This window comes from Nothobranchius furzeri, chromosome 6 (genome assembly GCF_043380555.1).
Source record: "Nothobranchius furzeri strain GRZ-AD chromosome 6, NfurGRZ-RIMD1, whole genome shotgun sequence".
Taxonomy (NCBI): Eukaryota; Metazoa; Chordata; class Actinopteri; order Cyprinodontiformes; family Nothobranchiidae; genus Nothobranchius; species Nothobranchius furzeri.
Genome location: NC_091746.1, coordinates 52,539,719 through 52,564,713, shown reverse-complemented (window position 1 = coordinate 52,564,713; position 24,995 = coordinate 52,539,719). Strand labels below are relative to the sequence as shown.

The window sequence follows — 24,995 nt, the reverse complement described above, 5'->3', positions numbered from 1 at the left end:
GTAAACTTTCAACGATTATTCTATCAATACACTTTACCACAGAAACAACATTCAGTTTTTATCATGTTTATTTTTGTGAGGTGACATCGGTTATTTATTTTGGGGGGGGGTTATAAATTAAATGTATTATTATTAAAATGCAAAAAACTGTTTGTTAGATGGGTGACTTTTGAAAAATAAATAAAAAGAAAAACAACCATAGAGAACTACACAAATTCTAAATTGTGATACTCAGTTGTATATTGCTAATAGAGTCACACTTTTAAGATCACAGAAAAGTCTGTTGGCACTTGACAAATTTCTTTCATTTGTCTACCCAAAGAGTCCTTATGGCATGCTTTTATTTGTGTGCATTATGCTCAAGTTTCTTCTTCAGCAACCATCCTTTCAATGGCCGCCCAGTCTATTTTGCTGAGGGTGCTTCCCGCGCTCCCAGAGAGATTATCCAGCCAGCCCACCTCTGAAACACCACCTGTGACACCATCGTTCTCGGCACCCAAAAGCTCGGCCAAAACCTGAGACATGCACAGTAATGTGGTGATGACAAAAGAAATAAGTTATTGGTCAATAGGTTTAACCCTCCCACTGTCCTAATGGGTGTGACCCCGCGAGGAAAGTTGACCATTGAGCAGGGTTGATGGTCTATCCCTTGGGTCCATGTGGCAGGGGTGAGGAGTGAGCACCACCTCACCCCTGCCACGTGGACCTCAAGGGATAAACCATCAATCCTGCTCACTGGTCAACTTTCCTCGCAGGGTCACACCCATTAGGACAGTGGGAGGGTTAAAAGGAAAATAAAGATTTTTGTTTACAACAATTAAACTAACTTTGATCCAAAACAACAATTAAAAAAAACAACTATGGGTTAATATCAATGAGATTTTTACCACATCGGACTCATCCAGATGCTGTGGCTGGCTCAGTTCTATGTGGTCCATCACCTCTGTTTCTTCTACTTGTGTGTGCTCTTTTGGGATGAGTCTTCCTGAAGCAGCTCCACTTGAAAATGTTTTGTTTAGCTCCACCATCCTCTGGTTTCCATCACGCTGCCTCTCATTCTGGCTAGCTGCATGTTTAGATTGGCTTCTGGGATTGCTGAGCATACCACGCCTGGTTACCTGAGACAGCCGGTCCTTTGGCAAAAAGGTCACTAAGACAAAAGAAAAAATGCTAATTTAATATTGATTTTTACAGATACAAATAGAAACTTGAATGTTCGAGGATGTGAGTAATACCAGGTCGATAAAGTCCCAGTCTCCTGTGGAGGTCTTCTAAATACCGCTCTACGAGCTGTGGACGATGGAGTGGAGACAGTTGTCCAGAATGAGAACTAAGACGTCTATTATCACCAACAGCTGCAGTACGAGCCCTTAAAGAAAACATGATTACGTCCTTTAGAGAATAAATACAATTAAACTGTGGGTGCTCTAAACATTGTATAATTTACACATGATGGGACTGAAGGTGTGTGGCAAGAATTGGATACTAAAATACACTGCTGTGGCAAAAAAAAAAAAAAAAAAGATTTAATTCTGGTTCGGTTTTGCACGAGAAGATACCTGTAAGCAAGAGGTGGAGCAGAAGGAGGCCTCGTGCTGGAGCGCACTGGAGGACCATCGGTCCGCGAAAACCTGTGCTCGTTTTCAGGAGAGGTGAGGAAGTCAGCGACCAAAGAACAAGCCTCGCTTGTCCTCCGATTATACTGCTTCAGAAGCATGATCCTTTTAAATAAGTAGAAATAACAGCTTATAAATTCATGTATCATTTTTAGGGTTTGGTGTTTTTTTGCATCAAGATACCTACTTTTCTTTTTCCTTTCTGGTTCTCTCATCAGTGCCTTGATTTCTGCTTACAGATCGCTGCAGAAAGGAGGCAAACAACAATGGTTAAATGACCCAAAATGCAGAAAATAAACAGAATCTTTTCGAAACAAAGAGGCAACCACATCTCACCCCCGCTGGAGTGGAAGAAAAAGGTTTGTGCTCCATTTGTCTCAGGTTCTCCCTGTGTTTCTGATAAGCTGCCAGTCTTTCTCGCTGTTTCCTTCTCATCCAGATCCTCAGCTCCTTCCTTTGATCCCCTGGAAGGTCAGGCTTCTGTGAGGTCCAGCTACTCTGCTGCAGGTCCTGCCTGTTGTAGGCCCATGCATTTATCAGCCCAGCATTTATTATGCTTGTGGAAGCACTTAAAACGCAAAGTTTGAATTGTACCTGCTATGGCATTCAATTGATGAGGTGGATGAATTCCAGTCAGTAGAGGAAAGATAGCCTTCCTTCACCAACTCGTCTAGGATTTCTAACGTATCGGATAACTCCGTTTCACCCAGGTTCTCATCTGTCGATCTATAGATGAGAGGTAAGTACTGAGAAGAGGAGGTTGTTTTAAAAATAAACACATCAGGTTGACTGAAACTTACTCGTGCCATATCTTGTGTGTCTCACTGAAGTGATTTCTCTTTCCTGTAGGGGCAAGATGACAGGTTTCTAATATCAGGTAGTGAAGCAGACATCCTGACAAATCAGCAAAACATATAAACTTTGTTCCTAAATTCAGCAAAAACACTAATCTAATCAACAAAAATGTCAAGAGTAAATATTGTGATTTCACCTTGAGGGGTGTGAAGGGAGGATGGACCAGCCCTCTGGCTTAGAGACGTGGAGCCATGACGAAGCACATGCTCTTCGTTCTTCTCCTCGTAGGTCTTTGGTTCGGTTACATGGTCTGAATTAGATCTTGGTGTCCACGCTGTTACAGATAATAACAAAGATGTACAGGGATGGTTCCCATGACTGCAGCTCCAGTATCACACCAGAACCTCCTTGGATGTGCATTTTTTCTACTAAGACATAAAGTGACGTAAATCAGGTGATTTTGTCCTACCCTCCACTGGGACTGTGAGTCTCACTGTCTTCTTTACTGGTGCGGTTGTCCTCACTTTAGGTGTCCTGTCTGAGGAGAGCGTTTCAATTTTGTTCACCAGCTACACAGGGCCAAAGGAATGACAGAAAGCAAGGATTCTTCATGATTTCTTTCATAAACCTATTTGAAAGCAGTGAAGGAATGTAACATTCTTACGTTTACGTACCGGACTCATCTGAGCTCAGCCCAGTGCTTACTTATGTTCTCAAGTATGTGTGTGTGTGTATGTGGGTATGTGTGTGTCACTGGGTTGGGGGAGGGTTTTTTAATTGTAAATTACATTTGTGGGATATGTGTGGTCTTTTTAATCTGTAAAGCACTTTGAGTTACATTTTTTGTATGAAAAGCACTTTATAAAGTTTCATGACGATAACAAAGTACAAGTACTTCATTACTGTACTTAAAGCAGCAATCTGGAGTTTACCCTCTTTAAGGAAAAATAAAGGATATTTTAGAAATCTGTAAAAGCCTCTACTGCGTAGGCAACGTGTCAGTTTATTTTGTTTTGCTAAGCCCGCTCCCGTCTAATAGAGCCTCATGCAATTTCAACTGACTGCCGCTCAGCATCAGCAAATAGTGTTAGACACCTGCATACATGGTTACGTCAATCACAGTGTCCGCGTGTTTGTGGACATACCTAGACAGATGCAGAGCTGGCAAACTTTCTCATGGACAACTAAGTAAAAATGAATTAAATTAAATTATATATATGTATATATGAATTAACAGCACAATGTGAGAATAATAAATGATAAATAATGTGTTTTTGCTATTTGTGCATCGACATACATATACAGTAGTATTTGTAGTAGGGAGAGGGACTACACTTTGCTGCCTCTAGATGGAGCTCTACGGACACAAAACCTGATTTCTGCTTTAAATACAAATTTTCTGTATTTGTACTTAAGTAACTTTCTTGAGGCCTACTTTTACTTTACTACGTAAAAGTACTTTAACATTAATTTTGGCAGCACACTCTTGTCCATCCTGTACTGCAATTCAAAAGGTTATAATACTTTAACACGTCTACACACACAACGCATACTTAAATGTTAGTTGAATACTATAACGTAATATTGTTTTACCCCTTTATCTGTACTTTTATTTTAGTAGAAAAAATCAGGTACTTCTTCCATCCCTGCCTGAAAGAAAAATGAAAGCAGCTCAAGTCTGAAACTAGCTTGTGTACCATTCTGGAGTTTGAGAAGTCCCTCTCAAGATGATCAGCAATGTTTTGTAGATCAGCCAACTGAGCATCCAGCTCCAACAGGCGAGAGGAGAACCAGACTGAAGGAGTTGAGGAGGTGGTTCGGTTATGAAGGAGACTCTGAGTCTTTATGGCTCGGCAGATTTCAGAATCAGGAGATTCTAGCGTCACGTCCTCTTGTGGACTGAGTCTCTCTGAAACTCTGTGGGGCTCATAGTGACTTAACAGAGGAGGCTCCTCAGGGATGTCTGGAGTTCACAAAGATGTTTGGAAAGGAAGCAGATGGGATTCAGCATAAAGGCATAAATAAATGAAACCTTTCTGATGAAAGTAAAATGACCTGTGGACGTGCGAGGCTTGGGGCCATCCTCTTGAGCTGGGACTGAAGGTCGTGGCTCAGCACCAGCAGCTCTGATGGCAGCCGTAGGAAGAGCGTGAAGCTGAGCAGAAGTAGGCGAGGAAGGAACATGCTGTGCTTCGGTGCTGGGCTGTGGTGGCAAAGTTTCACACTGGAGTGGGTCTTCTAGATCCAAGACACTGAAGAACTGGCGACCACCCGCATCCTAAAAAATATAAATAAATAAAACATCAATACAAACAACGACATCGTGACCTAATAAAAATTGTAATCTTTCTTGATTTTATAGCACAAGTTTTAGCCCCTAGAATCAGTACAGCTTCATTTGTGATAAAAACGGCGGACTTTACCAAAATCTCCTCTGTGTCTCGAACAGGAACTTCACTGAACATCTGAAAAATCCCTGGACTTTGTGCTAGAAATGAAACAAAACCTATTCAAATAAACAATGTTTTGACAATAATCGCTTAAATCACATTCATTCCGACAAAAACTAACCAATAAACAAGCAGAACGTTATCATTTACACCAGCTTACCTCTAGGGCTGCCAGCCATCACCGAGGACTGGACAGAAACAGCTTTATCCACAAACACGGGTGGATGGGCTAAAAGGAAAAACAATCAAGTTCATGGATGAAAACGTAAGACTTCATGTTTTGGGGTGGTTTAGTTAAAAAATAAGTACAAGATTTCTGACAGATCAACAGTTAAGAGTCTACTAAAGACCTAGTAAACGCCATGCACTATACTGACACCCCCGACTGACCTTGATCTGTGTTGGTAGAAGCATCGTGGCGCTCTGGGTGTTGTTTACATGTGGAGGCAAAGGCGTGGAGCTCGGCCGAAGTAAAATAAACCTGGTCCAGTAATCTCTGACCAGTCTGCAAAGAGGAGGAGGATCCTGGAAGTCAAAGAAGGGGATCAGAACTTTGAAATGTTCCTGATTTTTTGATCAATAAAACAAATTATCACCAGAAGTAAGTGCATGAATAACGGAAAGCAATCTGGGTGCTTTGAAAAGAGCTCAATAAAAATGTTTATTATTTATATAGTACAGAGTGTATAAAAGTTGCCAAAAAGTTTCTGTGTGAAATTCTTTGAAAAGGTTTCATGATGTTCTGTCAGCAAAATGTCAGACTTGCCTTTTTCTTTGTTTATTTAATCCAACTGATGAGGATTCAGAGAAACCCCGCTCTTTGACACTTTAAGTTTATGAGCAGGAATTTGGGCAGCTTTCTGAGAAAAGTATGTGATGTATCGTCACCTGTGATGTCATGTCCAGGAGTGATCACTTCAGCAACGGCAGGCTCTTCATGCACAGGAACATCTTCTGCCTGAAAACAAGGAAATAATCAAAAAAAAGTTGTGCAGCAACATTCTTTTAACCTCTAATAATAGTGAGTCTCCTGCACCTCTTGTGTTAGAATGATAGAGTCGTTTGGACGGAACGTGACCTCCTTTTTTCTGCCCTTTTCCCTTTCTTCTCTCCTCTTTTGTCTTTAAACACAAAGTAAAAATGCTTAGTAAAATCGTCTGTATGTAAAAAAAAAAAAAAAAACAAAAAAAAAAAACAATAGCGTCAGCAAGAAAACTAAAAAATGATTGCCTCTTGCTGGACGAGCTGGTTGGCCTTCCAGTGGTTTCAGTAGATGGATCCACTCTAAGTAGCTGGAGCTCCGCCTCATCGGCGTCTCGCCGCAAAAACTTTGAGCTTGTTAACTCCTCCATGGAGGGAAGACGAGTTATTTGTGTTGGAGGAACCGCCTGAGGCCTCACCTGAGATGAATACAAATTACACATGAACTCACTTAACAACATTTAATTAAAACAAAAACAAATCTTAAAGAGCAAGTCACCCCCTACAAGAAACTTACTCCACTCCCACTTCATGTTTGAAAAATGCAACAAATGCTGTTGCCTGGCAGACCGAGGGCGGAGCCGCTAACAAATACAAACAGGCTCACAGCAGCATTGTGACATCATAATGTACCAGCTAACGTCACTGTGTACCTCTTAGCCAATAGCGATGGCAGATTGAAATTCTAATGTAGTGCAGAGTTTTTACCTGACGACGCAACACTGACAGTTTTAGGAAAAATATTTAAATTGTAACTAAGATGCTCTAAAGTGCCAAATTATTATTTAGACATATCTACAGCATGATTAGACACTAATTTATAGTTTTGCAGCAAAAAAAAAGTAGATTTGGGGTGGCTTGCTCTTTAAAGAATTGAAAGGACTGATTACCATTTGGGGTCCAGACTCTATATGTAGAAGCTTAGTCATAGGTGCTCCTGTAAGTGGAACTGACAGGACAGCAGGCCTAGAGATAAATGGCTGAGTTAGTCTGGGAAAGCTGATGTTGCTTTGTGGAACGTGCTGCAGCTGCAACAGGCGAGCTGGAACTGTAAGATGAGGTAGAGAGTTCCTGGGAGGAGGATCCGGTGGAGGATTAAACTGGAGATGTCTGGCTGGAACTGAAAAGTCGTTTCTCTGCTCTCCACCCCTCTTCTTCCAAGTGGCTGGATCATTGGGCTGGAAGGACCCAATGGTTTTATGACTAGCAGAATGCAGCATCTGTGGCTGCTGCGCAGGTGGATACTGTGGAGAGCGGTCCTGGGACTTCACAGGAGGATGAAGTCTGAGCAACTTCAGGCCCAACGTCTGTGAGGCAGAGACATTCTGAGCACTGCTAACAGGAGGGACTAACATAGGAGGGTTTTGAATAGCAGAACTAGAGTCAGTAGTGGCTAGAAGGCCTTGTGAAGAGGGGATCAACCTCTCCTTCACCCTCTGCTGAAGATCTGGGGACTCTGCTTGGACAGAAATGGGCTGCAGCTCCTAAAAAAAAGAATGATGTAAAAGTGCTGTTTGCTTTTAGAGAGAATCAGTTAGAACACATCAGCATTACCTGATAATTTCCACCGGCACCAATAGGATCAGAGGGCAGACCTCTGATGGCATCATACTGGTTTGTTGTTGAAGTTTTGGCGGTGTTTTGAACTGCGAACCTACTTAAAGCGACCTGGTTAGGCTGGTGATCACTGGGTCCTGATTTTGACAGACACTCTTGTGCTTGACTCGAAGCAGTAAATGCTGTTTGCACAGGTAAGACATTTGGTTCGGGGATGACGTTGGTAAACGATGGTGGTATTTTAGGTTGCAGGGAGCTCATTTCTGGCGAGGCCACAGGGTGGCTCTGCTGAGCTCGGTGGAGATTAGAAAACGATGCTCCCAAAACTTCATGCAGACTCATATAGTTGATGTGCTGCAAATGAAGACAGATATGTTGAATAAAAAAACTTTTAAATCCACTCCTTTTTCTGTCGTACTGTCTGTTATTACCTGCACCAGTCGGAACAAGTCCTCGCCCAGACGCTGTCTCACTGGTGAAGAGATCAAAGGCTGACTGAAGGCTGTGGAGTCGGTGCAGCTCTGTGGTTGGACGTTAGGAGGATCCATGGCCGGGTGGGGAACGGACACGTTACTGGAGTCAGGAATAGTTTTAGGATGGGTGGGGGGAGGAGCTGAAGCTTCTGGGTGTTCTGAAGGACAACTGGAAAAAACAGAAGTGTCACCGGTCAGTTTCACCTTGTGCTTTTTTATGTTTTCATTTGTTTTAGCCCAAAGATATCCAGAAGGACTTTTATTTTTACAATTACTGCCTTAAACCAAGTAGGTCACTTGAATAAGACAACGATAGTTACAATTTTATGGTATGAAAACACTAAAACTGTCCAGTAAAAGTCATTAAAGGGTTTAATTATGTGATTTATGCTTTTACATGTAAAGAATCACCTGGAGGATGAACTTGGCAAATCTTCAGCTTTTTCAGAATAGTCAAGATCTTCCAGCTTTAAACTCTGCTAAAGAAAAAAAGCAATATTTGTATGTCTGTAGCATCATATAGTCATCAGTTATAGCAAGCTGAATAACCATTTCAGATGTGCAGATGTTTCCAGATGTGTCCTTGCTGGAACCGAAAGACAACACGTGCAGGTTTTTCCCGTCATCACTTTGGTCTACAAAACCAAACACATCAGTTATTATTCTTTGTGAGAGCAAACATCACAACATCTTAATCATGCCCTCACCTTCTATCATAGCTTCTTTCTCAGGAGGAACATCTAACTCATCCAAAGACAGGTGCTGTGGACTAGAGCGTTCCGATTGAGGGTTAAGGGGAAGCATCCCCTGAAACGTTGGCTCCTCTGATGGAGAACCACTGCAAACAAACAAATACTAATGGGTAAAAGGTCAGTGAACGACAGCAAAATATAAACAAACCAGCACAGGTGCTCACAGCTCGGCTTGTTGTAAATGATCAAGAGCAGCGATGGGAGTGTTGGCTGATCCAGGGTAGCCAGTATCCACGCTGCTCTCCCTCTCCAGCTTCACGTCCACCTCAGGCTGCTGCACAGGCGCGACTGTCCACTGCATTCCAGGAACTTGGATGTTGCGGTCAGGCTGTAGCAGAGAAGAGTACGTACGCTCCAGCAACCTCAAGGAAGTGAGGATAGCCGGTGCTGAAGCTCTGACGCGAATCACAACTCCCTCATCATCATCTTTCTTCTTTTTACCGTGTTTTCCTAAAAGAACCCTTCTATCAGCCCACCGCACCATCCACTCCAGCAGCCGGCCCAGTTCTGGAAACTGAGCCTCCAGTTTGGGATCCAAGCCCTGCTGTAAACCAGTCACAGCTTCAACAGAAACAGAAGAGTTGAGTTTGAAGCTATCGGATAGCTGCCGTGTGCTAGAGGCATTTTTGACAGGACTGAGAACCTTCACTTTTGCTGATGATGCGTTATTTTGCCTTCGGAGACCAAACAAACCTTTTGGCCCCTCGGTAGGATGAGAGGAGATAGATGTGGACTTGGATGCGGAGGCTTTGTTCCAAACCGAAGAACTCTGCTTCACTGGTTTGTAGCAGCTGCCAGCACTGAAAACTGGAGGGGCGTGGCTTAGGTGTTTTCTCTCTGGAGGATGTCCATCTCTCAGTCGACGGTGTATTGTGGTGAGTACATCAAATGTTAAAGAATGTAACTCCCTCTCCCGCAGCTCAGAGCAGAAGTTCCTCAGCAAAGGTAGCTCACTGCCAGAATCCCCGCCATCGGCGCTATCCTTCGCCAGCACGTAGCTAAGGAAGAGCTCCAGGAAACTCAGATACTCCTGATCTTCCAGCTCAAACTCCCAGGTGCCGATCACAGGTAGGGACGGCTGCTCCTTCTTCCTGTCTTCATGTCTCGTCACGTGACTAATCCTTTCAATCAACTTTTTCCCTTCTTTCTTTGTTTTTTTGCTTCTGGAAAATAAAACACAAGGCATAAAGTATAACAGAGCACTTATGTTATGTTGTGTTTCCACCTTAAGTACCTGGTCGTGGTTCTGTGGTGCTGTTCAGGAGAAATAGCCCCAGATGTGTTCCCTGATGTTTCTGCATCACTGCACACCGGCTGAAGAGCACCGTCAGTTAAAGTGCCGATGCTGGTACCCAGTGACATCTGTCCCAACGCAGTGTTGTGTTTGCTCCCCCTGTCCTCTTCATCCTCCTCTTTCTCCCACAGATGGAGCACAGGTGGGGCCAGGTGCCTCTGCAGACGTGCCAGATGTTTCCTCCTTAGTTTGTTTTTGTCTTTAATGAGAGTTGCCATTGATGCCTTCACCTCTTCATTCTCTCTGTCTGAAAAACATGGAAATATGATTTTAGGGATCATTTGCAACCAGTTTAGAGACCAAAGTTAGAAACCAACAGAGATCGGAGGGCTGATTAGGGTCATCATAACCAGTCTTTCAAACAAATTAGGCTTTTATTAGAATTTCAAGATCAGTAGGCAGATTGGTGCTCCATCTGCAGTGGTGCGGGCATTGTACTGGCCTGTTGTGGTGAAGAGAGAGCTGAGCAAAATTCTTCTTCTGGCTCTTGGAGAGTACAGACGCTTTTTTTTCCCCTCTCCCTCCCTCCTCATCCCAAGGCTCTTTGTCCTGTCTTTGTGTGCACGGCGCTTTTTGCATTTTTTCTGGAAACTGGAAATTATTAAAAATGGATCTGGTCAGTTGGTCTCTCAACGCGATTGACAAAAGTTTTTCAACGATGAGAACAAGAGAAGGGGCTCCCGGATGCCCCTCTGGGACAGAGCCAGCTGGGTATATCATGGACTCCTGGAAACAGTGGAACTTGATCTGCCTCTCTCAACTGTCTGTAGAGGATTCTGAAGATGTCAGGATATTCGTCGTGTTGGTGTCGGGATTCCTGCTGTTTGGCCTGAGCAGTTACCTTGCTTAACAGAAAATTAACAAGCTTTTGAGGAATATTGGCTCAATCCCGGAGCTCAGGGATGGAATGCATCGCGCTGTGAACGCACAAAATCATATAATTGTCGAGATGAGTCATAAGCTTGGAACTTTGGCTGAGATTCAGGCTCTGGCACAGAAGGTTGATTCGATCAAGGAGCGAGTTGACGGATCAGCACGGATTGGGATGGATTAATTACGCCATTATTGGATCTAGAGGGGCTGAAGACCGACAGAACTCTAAGACAGAGAGGAAATTATCTCTGTCTAAACCCAAAACAATTCTTATCTGAATTTGGTGCCCTTGAAGCCTGTGAGGCTGAAGTGTAGACTCCCCCCTCAGAAGAAATGTGGAATGCTGCTGTCGCTATGGAAACCCTTTCTCCCTATTCCAGCCTGGGCGGGACTGTGACCGGTGAAGGCTGTGGAACCGTTCTAGGAGTCAATGTGCTCTCTAACCCTATAATCTCCCTCCCCTGTCCAAACAGAGGTGGTGAGTGCTGCTCCATGCGGGCTGCGCACTCTGAAGTGAGGAGAGTCCCAGAACCTTCCATCCCCACCTAGTGGAGACTTATGTTGTGTATCGTCTGAAGTCTGTGTGCATTTCTGTCTGAGGTGTTTTTTGCATAGCAAAGCTACCCTCTCTGTTGAGGGTAACACTGAAGTGCCTTTTTTCCCCTCCCCCTGACTCTATCCTCATATAATCCCTCTTGATCTATTAAGGTAGCGCGACTCGTGTTGTGAATGACCACAGTCACCAAGTCTTGTCATGTGTCTATGTATGTCTATCTGTCTGATCTCAGAATTGTGTAGTGAAACTCTAATATCCCTCTGGGATTAATAAAGTATTTTTGAATTTGAATTTAATTGAGCCAGAAGGCGAAGCTCATGATTTGCCGGTCGATCTACTTTCCTACCCTCACTTATGGTCACGAGCTTGCTTCACGGCTGAAATTAGTTTTCTCTGCAGGGTGTCTGGGCTCTCCTTTAGAGATAGGGTGAGAAACTCTGTCATCCAATTGGGGCTCGGAGTAGACCTGCTGCTCCTCCACCTTGAGAGGAGCCAGTTGAGGTGGCTTGGGAATCTAGTTAGGATGCCTCCTGGACGCCTCCCTGGTGAGGATTTCTGGGCATGTCTAACCCTGGTGGAGACTTAAAGGAAGACCCACGACACACTGAACACATACAGAATATTATTATAAACTCATTACATTGGTTCATAAGTGGCATATGTGGGTCCCAGGGCCTGAGATGGTTTTACTGGTTTATCTCTGCATGCATGCCCACATCTGTACATGTAGCTGTGGTATTAATCAACAATGTAGGCACATCTGCTACAGGTACATCACGTGACCATGTTTGGAGTTGTTGTATACCGAGGCAGAAGTTTAGAATTGAATGAGCTTTTCATTTTTTCAATGAATAATTGAATAACATTTCCACAACCGAATAACACTAAAAGTTTTGGTTAATTTTCCACTAGTATAAACATCCCATGGAAAAAAATCCACTCTTTTTATAAAAGTTTATTTTTTCTCTAAATTTGAGAACTCAATAATGAAGAAAAACATAGTGGGTTTTTACCCCTTTAGCGAATATGAAAACAAATCACTTATAGATATTTATGGAAGGGAAAATAAAGGATTTCTGACTTTAATCTGTTAAAAAAAACCTGATTTTATTCTGTTTTCTAATTTATTTAAATCAGAATTCTGAGGAGAAAATGATAACTTTTTGGTGGCCCTAATTCTCTTTTGTAGATATTTCTCAAAAATGATTCATTGTGTTCTCAAAAGAATCTGTAACAATTTTGGCTCTAAAGTTTTATTCCAGTGGATCGGAGGGAAAACAGCTTTTTAAACTGTAAAGGTTAGTCGTCGTCTTCCTCCGCTTATCCGGGTCGCGGGGGCAGCATCCCAACTAGGGAGCTCCAGACCGTCCTCTCCCCGGCCACCTCCACCAGCTCCTCTGGCAGGACCCCAAGGCGTTCCCGGACCAGATTGGAGATGTAACCTCTCCAACGTGTCCTGGGTCGGCCCGGGGGCCTCCTGCCGGCAGGACATGCCCAAAACACCTCCCCGGGGAGGCGTCCAGGAGGCATCCTGACCAGATGCCTAAACCACCTCAACTACTCATTTCGATCCGGAGGAGCAGCGGTTCTACTCCGACTCCCTCCCGAATGTCCGAGCTCCTCACCCTATCTCTAAGGCTGAGCCCGGACACCCTACAGAGGAAACTCATTTCGGCCGCTTGTATCCGCGATCTCGTTCTTTCGGTCATTACCCAAAGCTCATGACCATAGGTGAGGATTGGGACGTAGATCGACCGGTAAATCGAGAGCCTGGCTTTCTGGCTCAGCTCCCTCTTCACCACGACAGATTGGTTCAGCGTCCGCATCACTGCAGACGCTGAACCAATCCGCCTGTCGATCGCCCGATCCCTCCTACCCTCACTCGTGAACAAGACCCCGAGATACTTAAACTCCTCCACTTGAGGTAGGACCTCTCCCCCGACCCGGAGGTGGCAAGCCACCCTTTTCCGGTCGAGAACCATGGTCTCAGATTTGGAGGTGCTGATCCTCATCCCAGCCGCTTCACACTCGGCCGCGAACCTACCCAGCAACCGCTGAAGGTCAGAGCTGGATGAAGCTAGGAGGACCACATCATCCGCAAAAAGCAGAGACGAGATTCTCCTGCCACCAAACTCGACACACTCCACACCACGGCTGCGTCTAGAAATTCTGTCCATAAAAGTGATGAACAGAACCGGTGACAAAGGGCAGCCCTGGCGGAGTCCAACCCTCACTGGGAACAGGTCCGACTTACTACCGGCTATGCGGACCAAACTCACGCTCCCCCAGTAAAGGGACTGAATGGCCCTTAACAGAAAGCCTCCCACCCCATACTCCTGGAGCGTCCCCCACAGGGTGTCCCTGGGGACACGGTCATAAGCCTTCTCCAAATCCACAAAGCACATGTGGATTGGTTGGGCAAACTCCCATGCCCCCTCCATCACCCTTGCAAGGGTATAGAGCTGGTCCACAGTTCCACGGCCAGGACGAAAACCACATTGCTCCTCCTCAATCTGAGATTCAACTATCGATCGGACCCTCCTCTCCAATACCTTGGAGTAGACCTTTCCAGGGAGGCTGAGGAGTGTGATCCCCCTATAGTTGGAACACACCCTCAGGTCACCCTTCTTAAAGATGGGGACCACCACCCCGGTCTGCCACTCCACAGGAACTGCCCCTGATGACCACGCAATGTTGCAGAGACGTGTCAACCATGACAGCCCAACAACATCCATAGCCTTGAGATACCCAGGACGAATCTCATCCGCCCCCGGGGCTCCGCCGCTGTGTAATTGTTTGACTACCTCAGCAACTTCTGCCCCCGAGATTGGACAGTCCATCCCCAGGTCTCCCGGCTCTGGTTCCTCCTCGGAATGCGCATAGGTGGGATTGAGGAGCTCCTCAAAGTATTCCTTCCACCGTCCGACTATAGCCCCAGTTGACGTCAGCAGCTCCCCATCCCCACTGTAAACGGTGTGAGCGAGTTGCTGCCTTCCTCTCCTGAGGCGCCAGGCAGTTTGCAAAGTTTGTAAAGGTTAGATTAACAAAAATGCTCAACACCTTTAAAATCTCATTTCAGAGATATATTGAGGAAATCAGAAGAGTTTATACCAAACACACTGCTTTGCTTCAGCCTCTGCAGCAATAAGTTATACTTGTCTCTCAAAGACACTCTCACAGACGCCACCTCTTGTGGAAAGGCTCGTGACAGAGAGTCTGCAACCTACCAAGAAAAAAAAATCAAAGATTAAAGTGATCCAAAACAGCCTTTAATAAGGGGTAATAATCAGGTAATAAAGTGTTACCACAGGCAGAGGAGGGAGTTCGGACAAAAGGCTGAGCAGTAAGTCCTGAAGGACTTCCTCGGCATTGAGGAAGTGACAGAAAGGCAGGAGACGACAAGCCCAGAGGACAGCGTCAATGCAGGCTAAATTCAATTCTGAATCTTCACTGATCTAAGAGACAAGATCAAAATGAACGGAGAGGAAAATCTCACATCTGCAGGTTCTGTACTAAAACAGTGTGATACCTCTCTGGCTCTTCCACGCTGTCTAGCGGCCTGATACTTCCTGCAGTGAAGGGAGAGCTGATCCCTGACATGAAGCATCCAGCATAAAGCACACAGCTCCCGGAAAGAAACTTGTGACAAATAAAAAACAGATCATGTGTACACGGGCATAAGATTACGTAGTTTAAGTGATTCTCAAACACCCGATTACCAATAGCGTGAATGGTGTCGGGATCCAGGCGACCGCCTTTCTTTGGTCCCTGTTTAAAGTAACCACGACGACTGATCAACTTCACCAGTTCTTCTGGGAAAGCCGTTTCCTCCTGAGCAGCTGCTGGGTAGGAATACTTCTTCTTGATCTGAAAAATAATATATATTAAGCACCAGTTGTTTTGTTTGGTTTCTAACACATTCATCAAGCCTCTCTTAGCCAAACTTTGAGTCTCATCACCTCAAATGAAATGTGCGTTTCGTTGAAGCGTACCTTGTGTAGTATGTGTCTGGCGCGCCTCAGACGACCGACATACCACTGAGCAGCAGGGCGGCTACAACGAGCAGACCTCAGAAGTAGGAGTAATCTTTGGAGGATCCCAGATACTTTGTGTCGCCGTGAAACTTCACCAAACTGACCTGCTGCTTCCATTTGGTCCTGAATATGAAACAAAATCAGCTGTTTACATGTAAGTGTGCGTGCGTGCGCGTGCGCGTGTGTGTGTGTGCGCGCGCGCGTGCGTGTGTGTGTGTGTGTGTGTACATAAGGACTTTTTGTATAGTACCTGTGTGTTGGGAGAAGGCTGTGGACAATAGAGAGGTGGAGAAGGAAGGTACAGTCCAGTGGGAACCAACAAAGGCTGGGAAGAACACGTGTCTTTGGCTTTGTCCAGCAAGGAAGACAAAGGTGAGGACATCACATCCACCCCTGCCATGACTGAAGCCTTTAGGATCTCCTGTAAGGAGGCCTGCAACAAGTTCCAATCGTCCCCTTCTAAAGGATCTTAAACAGAAATAAACAAATCTAAATACTCCAATGGGACATAAAGAACCATAAATGATCTATATTTGATATAGTGCCTTCTAGGGTCCTAGAATCACCCAAGGTGCTTTACAACACAATCAGTCATTCACCCAAAAACATATTCACACCCTGGTGGTGACGACTCGAGCTACAATGTATTTATAGCTGCCCTGGGGCGCACTGACAGAGGCGAGGCCTGCCATACACTGGCGCCACCGGTCCCTCCGACCACCACCAGCAGGCAAGGTGGGTTCAGTGTCTTGCCCAAGGACACAACAGCTGCGACAGAATGAGATGGGTTCGAACCTGCAGCCCTCCGGTTAAGAAGTGGAAGCCTAACTCTTCTGCCACCGTCGCCCGTGAATGTGAGGTTTAACTAACCTGTAATGTTCTTGTCACCATCTTTATCCAGGCACTCTTCAGAGTCAGCTTTGTTGCCAACAAGACCATCCAGCTCAGCCTGGAAAATGCTTTCTGGTTGTAAAACTGTCGGCAGGTGGAGCTCCCTCTTCCTGATCCTGCCACAGAGAAGTCACGTCCACAAAAACACATCATTTGGAAAAATGGAAAACAAATTCCATTCAATCAAAGACACTGTCACCCATCCAGTGGTCTGTTAGTTTATTCTGGAATTTTAAACTTACGCAGTGAAGTCCAAATGTTCAGAGCAGTAACTGGTATAAGCCAGACTCAGAGTGACTGCAGTCTTCCAGTCTCCCAGATGATAAGCCAACCACACCGCCTCAGGAAGTAGCCCCCCCAGCAACAGCAGGTCCAGAGCGTAGTCCACTGTCCATAACTCAGACAGATGCTGCTGTCGAACCGCTCTAGCCACATCCTCTTGGCTCAGAGGCACCAAACGGCCAACACTTGTGCCTGAAAAAGTACAACACTGCATTACAATGATGCAAAAACTGTGAATGAATAAAACCTTTCAAAAGCGCACCTTGGGGTAGATGTAGTGGAGGCAGGATGGCCACATTATGAGCTGGAAGAATAAAGAGCGGCTGGTTGGTGAAGTAAGAGGCCATGAACCTCCCTAAAGTCTGGAGAACGGCACAGGCGGCGTCAGTGTGAAGGTTCATCGGCAGCCAGGGGCAAGGAAGAGAGTCTGTTATGGAGGAGGAAGCCAGGGATAGAAAATAAAACTTCTTCTTTTGCAATTTCTTGTAAAATCTGAGCATGACCAGGAGAAAAAAGCTGCATTACAGATTTCTGGAGAGCAGCGGACAACCTGCACTCTCGTACAGAGAAGAGATTTTTGCATATGTGCAGCCAAATTAAATTATTGTGGAAGAAGAAAAAAACACTTACAGGTTGCAGATTATATTTTTGATGACTTTTAGTGTTTGCAACTATTTGAACTTGATTGAACTTTCAAAATGCACAATTTAGAGTGATTACTAAGAACAATTAAAAAGCACATTTACGTCCATTTTTCCACCTGTAACAATTTTTAACTTTAAAAGCATAACAAAATTATTTTAGCAAAAAAATTCTGTGATTCAAGTTTTATAACTGTAGGTTTTAACATGTAACACGCTGCCATTCCACTCAGTGATGTTTCCATGTAGCTAAAGAGAGAAATGGGTTACTCACAAACCAACTTCTGGAGTAAAACTCAAAGACTGAGGAATTATGACCGACCTGCTGAGCACGCTGAAGTGTTATTCTGGTTTCCAGCACGGAGCAAAACCATCTGAGCCATGTGGTCTCCCAACTCCTGGGCTTCTTTCAAACTATACTGGGATAACAGACTATACAGGAGTGCCAGACAGAGACGAGTCTCTTGGAAAACACTGCGATCGCAGCCTAACAGTAAAATAAACACAAAAATAAACTAAGTGAACAAGATCATATTTAAAAAAACACTTTTATTTATCAACTTAAAGAGCAAGTCACCCCCAAATCAACCTTTTTTGCTGATCAACTATAGAAATGAGTTTCTAATCATGCTTTAGACACGTGTAGTCAATAATTTGGCACTTTAGTGCATCTTAGTTAAAATGTAAATATTCTGCCTAAAACTGTCAGTGTTGCACCGTCATCAGGTAAAACCTCTGCACTGTATTTGAATTCAAATCGGTCATTGCTATTGGCTAAGAGGTACACTATGACGTTAGCTGGTACATTATGATGTCACAATGTCGTTGTGAGCCTGTGTGTGTATTTTTTAGCAACTCCGCCCTCTCGATCTGCCAGGCAACAGCATTTGTTGCATTTTTCAAACATGAAGTGGGAGTGGAGTAAGACTCTGGTAGGGGGTGACTTGCTCTTTAAGCAGTGATTCTTACTTTTGTTGGCTTCCTGACAGATTTGTAATCGCCATGCATCTGCACCCTCTGGGTATAGGCCGCACAAGAAATCATGCTCACCTAAAGGGACAACATTTCAAACATTTACAGTTTAATACAGCAAACCTTTAAGTCTGTCGACACTTTTTGAAATAAGAAAACACACAACCAACATCTCCTGTTTAATTCCAATTGAAAGCATAAACATGAAGAGTTGTTCAGACCTGAGTGACTCAGGAGTGATGGACCCTCCTGCAGATGTCCTCCTGTAGCCTGCAGAGCTGTCTGGATCTGGGTCATGATGACAGATACTTTTTGTTCCTCCTCCTCCCAACCATCACAGCCTGTAAACTTGGTCAGTTCTTCTGCATACTGCTGTGTTATGTCATACACCAGCTGCCATACTCCCAATAACCTGTTACAAAAAGGAGATCGATCACAGGCGTCTCACAAAACTATTTGCTTACAAAGAAAGCAAAGTCAAAATCTTTACCTGCTAGAAGGTCGATGAGGAACAGGCAGAGCCTGGTGTGCAAAACTGGTTCTGTCTGTATTCTCCTTCTGCAGCATGGGCACATGGTAAACATCTGAATTCCAGAGACGTGACTGAGAAGAAGGTGCCTTCTCCTCAGAAGAGCAGCTTGTTTTCTGCTGTAAGCTGTAAACGCGGTCAAGAGAATCAGAGATGAGCTGCAAAATTGTCATGATTCTGGAAAGGCTTTGAGATGATGCGAGGCAACGCCCGGTCTGGTAGAGGTCAGGGTGAGGGGTCAGAAGAAGGAGTACTATCCTTTTACTAAACTCCACTAGCAACCCCAGGCAGCATGGTCCATCTGAGGAAGTTCTATCCCAGGAAAGCAACGAAAGAAGGGCTTTGATTAGGTGTAGGAGGCAGGAAACAGTGGGGGTTTTCTTTTCTCCTGTAAGGACTGTGGAGCTGGGCCTTAAGTGAAGCAAAGCAGCGAATCGAACTACACAACAGAGTGTGTGCTTCAGCAGATGAGCTCTGTGCTCCACAGCATCTCCTAACAACATGCCAAAAGCCCAAGCTGTCAGCAGCCGACTCCGGATCTTCCCTAACTCACGCTGAAGAGGAGTCTTCTTCTCAGCTTCAACAAAGTCCCGATCATTATTTGAGTCAACAAGACATGATGCCACGCTGTACGTTTCCAGAGCATGGAGGGTGTCAAACATGGAGGAAAACTCCAAATGACCTCCATCTTCCACATGGGAACCAGCAGGAATTCCTTCTAAATCAGACTCGTCCTCAAAGAAAGCCTACAAAAAGCAAACACACGAATAGTTTAACAACCACCAATCTGGAATAAATCTCTTAGATGTGACACACCGTTTTTTAATTTGAAAACTCCGTTTGAATGACCTGCATGCTTTCAAAAAGCTCCTTGGTGCCGCCTAATGACTGCTGGTCCCGCAGGAACAGCGGCAGCCTGGATGCATCTGTTGCTGCTGACATGATGGAGTCTGAGGTTTTTGGCCGGCGTGTAACGGAGGGGTTAAACTCCACGAGGCTGCCATCTAGATTCAAGCTGGACACTGACTCCAGCCAGGCTTTCACGTTAACCTGAAAAATAACTTAGGTGAGCCCACTGCAAAAATTATTTGCAAGAAATCTGAAGGAACCTTGTTTTTAGATATTTTAATCTTATTTTTATTGTCTTAAAAAGAAAATAATCATTATCTGCTAAAGCAGCACAACTTTAAATAAATTCTAAATATTCTAGAAGACCAATTTGACTCGTTTTTTTTCCTCAATAGATTGCAGTGGCCTCTAGTAGGAGAGTATGCCTTGTGAGTCAATCTCTGAGGGAAAAAAGCTCCGGTGCTCCTGTTTTAGGAACCAAAAGTGAGCTGGAGGAGAGATGAGCAGAAGGCGACAGGATTTGGACTCTTACTTCCTGATATTTGGACATCTCTTCTCTAACTGGGTAACAGCAACACAATTCTATCACTGACTCAGTTTGCTTCGCAACTTCTGTGTTTTATGACAAATAACTCTAGCCTGAAGGAGTTCTGCTGTGTGGTGGAGTTGCTAATGCTAACGGTTAGCTTCTATTAGCCGAGACCAATATGTGCTGTGCTCTCTCCTGAACGCTAAACCAACTACAGCCTTCCCTGTCCCGAGTCAAGATGAGCGAGTCTTCAATGTGAAGGTAGATCTGAGTGACTTTTCAAATCGAGCGTTACTCCGGCTGCAAATGCAGGAAACAGGGTAGAAGACTATTTACACGTTTAGCCTGCATGTGAAACGCAGAGTGGCCAATTCGATTTAAAAAAATAACTAGTAAATAAATGGTTTCTGTGAATTTGGTCTAAGAAAATTGACCTGTTTTCAAGTAGTGCTGCTTTTACAGCTAAGAAATAGCATTGTTTTTTTTTCTTTTTAGACTAATAATAAGATAAAATGTCTAAAAACAAGTTTTATTTTTACTTTCTTGAAGATCCATGTCTGCTGTGTAATTGTAAAACAATGCAAAAGCAATATAGCTAAATAAGACCCATTCAATTTCTGGTTAATCACCTGTGATTTGCCCAGTTTGCTGCTGGCCTTCTCAAGATCTTTGCTCACATCTTTCAGAAGATCGTTCAGGAATAGAGCAGGAGATGGCCTATCAAGCATCCTCAGGACCGTGGCCATGTAGCCATCAGACACAATCAAATACAACAGGCGTGGGTGCCAGGTCACAGAGTACCGCTGCCTAAGGATGTCACGCACGGACAGGCTTGAGCTGGACAGAGAAGCTTCAGGTCTCCCTGCAGACACCGGCGGCCTGCAAAGTGTATAAACATCGCACACCATGACCTTTGATTGATTCTTAATCACTACCCTCTCCTTATTCAGCTATTTCTACCAATTCCACTTTTCCCAGGATCCAGTGATTATCTGTCCTAATTATTTTCTTTATTTTCTCTTTCCATACATTTTTAATCACAATTATTTTTTTCTCATTTTTATGTTTGTTAATAATTTTTTATATTTTTAATTTTTATTTATTTTGTTCTTGTGAAGCGCCTCGTGGTTTTTACCTTGAGATGTGCGATATGAAAGATTGTTTCTTCTTCTTCTTCTTCACACTTTTACCACTGATTTATAATTCAGCCTCTCTAAGAGCCTCAAATTTAAATGTACCTGTAAGTCACCAGCGGGTGCAGAGGCAGGAAGTGCACAGGACCAAAGTCAAGATTGCAGCCAGAACTTGTCAGAGTGAGAAGTCCGCCAAAACTCGCCAACATCAGGAGGGAACCTCTCTTCAACACACAAGCCAAGAAAAGGCCTCCAGGTGACCAGCACACACTTCCTACCCAGTAGGACCTGAACAGGAAAATTTGCTCAAATTAAAAAAAAAAAAGCAATAACACATGCAGGAGTTACTAATTTAGTGGCTGTGATAATCCACATAAGTGGTTGACACGCTATTTATAATACTGACCTGATATATTTAGATGGGATGTCTTTTTTCTTACTTCCACATCCTCCAAGTCCACATGATATTGAAATAAAATTCTGTGTGCTCACAAAAAGAACCTGTGTTGCCTGCATTCAGAAAGAAATGCATTTTTTTCTAAGCTTTTAATGATCAAAGGTGTGTGTGCAAGCTGATTAAAAGCTAAATAAAATAAACACACAATCCAAAATCTTACTTGAGGGTTTCTCTGATTCAGGACAACAGCTAACAGTTGGCCATCTGGGGAAAAGGCTGGCACCAAGGCCCCTCTAGACTTCACTGAATGGCAGGGTGGGCTGAGACGAGACAAGGGGTATGTCTTCGTAGCCCACTGTATGCTGAAACCAGCAGAACTTCAAAGGTACATGTAAATCTTTGATTATAACACCAAACATAACATGGTTTGTGTCCATATTATTGCATCAACCTGTTCACTCACCCCACCCTTGAATTGGCTTCTTTCCACTGGATTTTGATGACAGTGAGAATAAGCTGTTTCCCAGATGTGAAAACAAAGGCGGACAAGCAAACATCACCCATAACCTAGGAAATTTTGGAGACAGGTTAAATAAGACACACTGTACAGCCCAGATGTTAAAATATCACATAAATACATGCTATTTGGTGTGAGGACCTCTGTTTTGACAAAAACTGTGTGCTGAGATGCTTCTTTATCTCGTGAAGAAGGCAATACGGTGTCTTCAAGGGGCTGTATGTGCATCCAGTGGCCCTTAACTGGGCCATCCCGCAGACCTGCAAAGTCCCTCGTGTCTGTACACTCCCACAAGATCACCTGCCCTTTTAGGGTCACCAGGAGCACATGGGTCCCCTCACAGGAAACCTGAACACACAACTTTGTGGAATTCGCTGAGGAAAAGCACAGAAACACTTACTTAGACATTTAGCAATTACCCGGAATGTGGATACTGTGTGTACATCTAAAATAAAAATAATACTTCATTTTAAATTGTTTCAAATTGTATATTTCAGATTATGATTACACCTTTACACTCAGTTCACTCATGCAAAAACTACACTACAGGGGTTCACATTTTAGAAATTCAGAGCAGACTTGCGATCTTTACTGAACTGATACCACACACCACAGTCCAAACATATACAGGTCCTTCTCAAAAATTTGCATGTTGTGATAAAGTTAATTATTTTCTGTAATGTACTGATAAACATTAGACTTTCATTTATATTAGATTAATTACACACAACCGTAGTAGTTCAAGCCTTTTATTGTTTCTAATAGTGATGATTTTGGCATACAGCTCATGAAAACCCAAAACTCCTATCTCAAAACATTAGCATATTTCACCCAACCAATAAAAGAAAAGTGTTTTAATACAAAAAAAGTCAACCTTCAAATAATTATGTTCAGTTATGCACTCAATACTTGGTTGGGAATCCTTTTGCAGAAATGACTGCTTCAGTGCGGCGTGGCATGGAGGCAATCAGCCTGTGAAACTGCTGAGGTGTCATGGAGGCCCAGGAGGCTTCGATAGTGGCCTTAAGCTCATCCAGAGTGTTGGGTCTAGCGTCTCTCAACTTTCTCTACACAATATCCTACAGATTGTCTAAGGGGTTCAGGTCAGGAGAGTTGGCAGGCCAATTGAGCACAGTAATACCATGGTCAGTAAACCATTTACCAGTGGTTTTGGCATTGTGAGCAGGTGCCAGGTCGTGCTGAAAAATGGAATCTTCATCTCCATAAAGCTTTTCAGCAGATGGAAGCATGAAGTGCTCCAAAATCTCCTGATAGCTAGCTGCATTGACCCTGCCCTTGATAAAACACAGTGAACCAACACCAGCAGCTGACATGGCACCCCAGACCATCACTGACTGTGGGTACTTGACACTGGACTTCAGGCATTTTGGCATTTCCCTCTGCCCAGTCTTCCTCCAGACTCTGGCACCTTGATTTCCGAATGACATGCAAAATTTGCTTTCATCCGAAAAAAGTACTTTGGCCCACTGAGCAACAGTCCAGTGCTGCTTCTCTGTAGCCCAGGTCAGGCGCTTCTGCCGCTGTTTCTGGTTCAAAAGTGACTTGACCTGAGGAATGCGGCACCTGTAGCCCATTTCCTGCACACGCCTGTACACGGTGGCTCTGGATGTTTCTACTCCAGACTGAGTCCACTGCTTCTTGCAGTTCCCCCAAGGTCTGGAATCGGTCCTTCTCCATAATCTTCCTCAGGGTCCGGTCACCTCTTCTCGTTGTGCAGCGTTTTCTGCCATACTTTTTCCTTCCCACAGACTTCCCACTGAGGAGCCTTGATACAGCACTCTGGGAACAGCCTATTTGTTCAGAAATTTCTTTCTGTCAATGATGGCCTTCTGGACAGCAGTCAGGTTGGCAGTCTTAGCCATGATTGCGGTTTTGAGTAATGAACCAGCCAGGCTGGGAGTTTTTTAAAGCCTCAGGAATCTTTTGCAGGTGTTTAGAGTTAATTAGTTGATTCAGATGATTAGGTTAAAAGCTCGTTTAGAGAACCTTTTTATGATATGCTAATTATTTGAGATAGGAAGTTAGGGTTTTCATGAGCTGTATGCCAAAATCATCAATATTAGAAACTATAAAAGGCTTGAACTAATCTAATATATATGAAAGTCTAATGTTTATCAGTACATTACAGAAAATAATGAACTTTATCACAATATGCTATTTTTTTAGAAGGACCTGTAGGTCTTTATATATTTGGTACAAACCTTGAGCAGAGGTGATTATTTGAACCACTTCAGGTACTGCTGCTGCAGTTTTCAATACATCTTTATCTCTGTTCCACAAAAACAGCTCTCCTGACGCCAAAAGTCCACACAGCCACATCCCTGGAAAACAGCACAAGTTCAATAACGTTTTGATCCAAACTGATGAGACGTGATTACAGTAACCTCACCATTATGGGACGCAGCCATTGTCACCACATTGTTGAGTAAATGATGAAGTTTAGGGGTCTTCTTCTTGGTGCGACCGGACACCATGTTGATCTCGCTTATCCGTTTGTCATCTAACAGAAAAACAGACTCCTTTTCCTGAAGAAGAATACATAGCAGGTCAGTTTTCTTCTAAGTTTTTTTAAGGCTGTAGTTAAAACGTTGTTTTCCTCACCTGTCCAAGCCAACAGAATCGTGGCCATGGTTTCTTCCGCTTGATGCTTGATGACAAAACAACTTCTAACTTTAGCTTCATGCTTATTCATCTCTATCTCGTGATGCTGCATTCAGGAAAAATAAACATTTCTTTCCCCGTCGTACCGTTATTGTAGCATTAGCTACCTAGCTAAAATGTGTTAACGGACGGCGAGAAAAAGTCCTAACCTGACCATTTTAACTACAAATGCTATTCTCTCGGGCTAAAACG

General features: G+C 43.9%; 1 protein-coding gene across 3 annotated transcripts; it reads right to left on the bottom strand.

The window, feature by feature from the left end:
• Positions 1 to 50: 50 nt before the first annotated feature.
• On the bottom strand, positions 51 to 24,995 carry cplane1 (ciliogenesis and planar polarity effector 1). 3 transcript variants are annotated; one of them, XM_015941900.3, is made up of 49 exons: positions 24,744 to 24,995; positions 24,532 to 24,667; positions 24,344 to 24,463; positions 22,263 to 22,495; positions 22,068 to 22,171; positions 21,825 to 21,981; positions 21,614 to 21,717; positions 21,313 to 21,495; positions 20,704 to 20,953; positions 19,546 to 19,746; positions 18,658 to 19,442; positions 18,389 to 18,579; positions 18,165 to 18,245; positions 17,518 to 17,682; positions 16,817 to 16,981; positions 16,515 to 16,746; positions 16,252 to 16,388; positions 15,632 to 15,849; positions 15,340 to 15,504; positions 15,067 to 15,214; positions 14,877 to 14,986; positions 14,653 to 14,802; positions 14,459 to 14,570; positions 9,859 to 10,165; positions 8,789 to 9,787; positions 8,580 to 8,710; positions 8,422 to 8,507; positions 8,284 to 8,351; positions 7,831 to 8,041; positions 7,397 to 7,753; positions 6,733 to 7,326; positions 6,092 to 6,261; positions 5,898 to 5,982; positions 5,750 to 5,819; positions 5,252 to 5,386; positions 5,022 to 5,090; positions 4,835 to 4,899; positions 4,467 to 4,689; positions 4,109 to 4,374; positions 2,881 to 2,980; positions 2,608 to 2,745; positions 2,417 to 2,459; positions 2,211 to 2,342; positions 1,953 to 2,130; positions 1,804 to 1,859; positions 1,560 to 1,721; positions 1,236 to 1,369; positions 888 to 1,150; positions 51 to 515 (listed from the first exon to the last, which is right to left on the bottom strand). In XM_015941900.3, exons 1-49 carry the CDS (start codon positions 24,822 to 24,824, stop codon positions 360 to 362), a joined length of 9,426 nt encoding a protein of 3,141 aa, XP_015797386.3. In that variant the 5' UTR covers positions 24,825 to 24,995; the 3' UTR covers positions 51 to 359. The 3 variants fall into 3 exon arrangements, 2 of the variants coding, with proteins under 2 accessions (XP_015797386.3, XP_015797391.3); XM_015941905.3 differs by having other exon boundaries at positions 8,284 to 8,348; XR_011520870.1 differs by lacking the exons at positions 51 to 515; positions 888 to 1,150; positions 1,236 to 1,369; ... (3 more) ...; positions 2,211 to 2,342; positions 2,417 to 2,459 and having other exon boundaries at positions 2,881 to 2,949.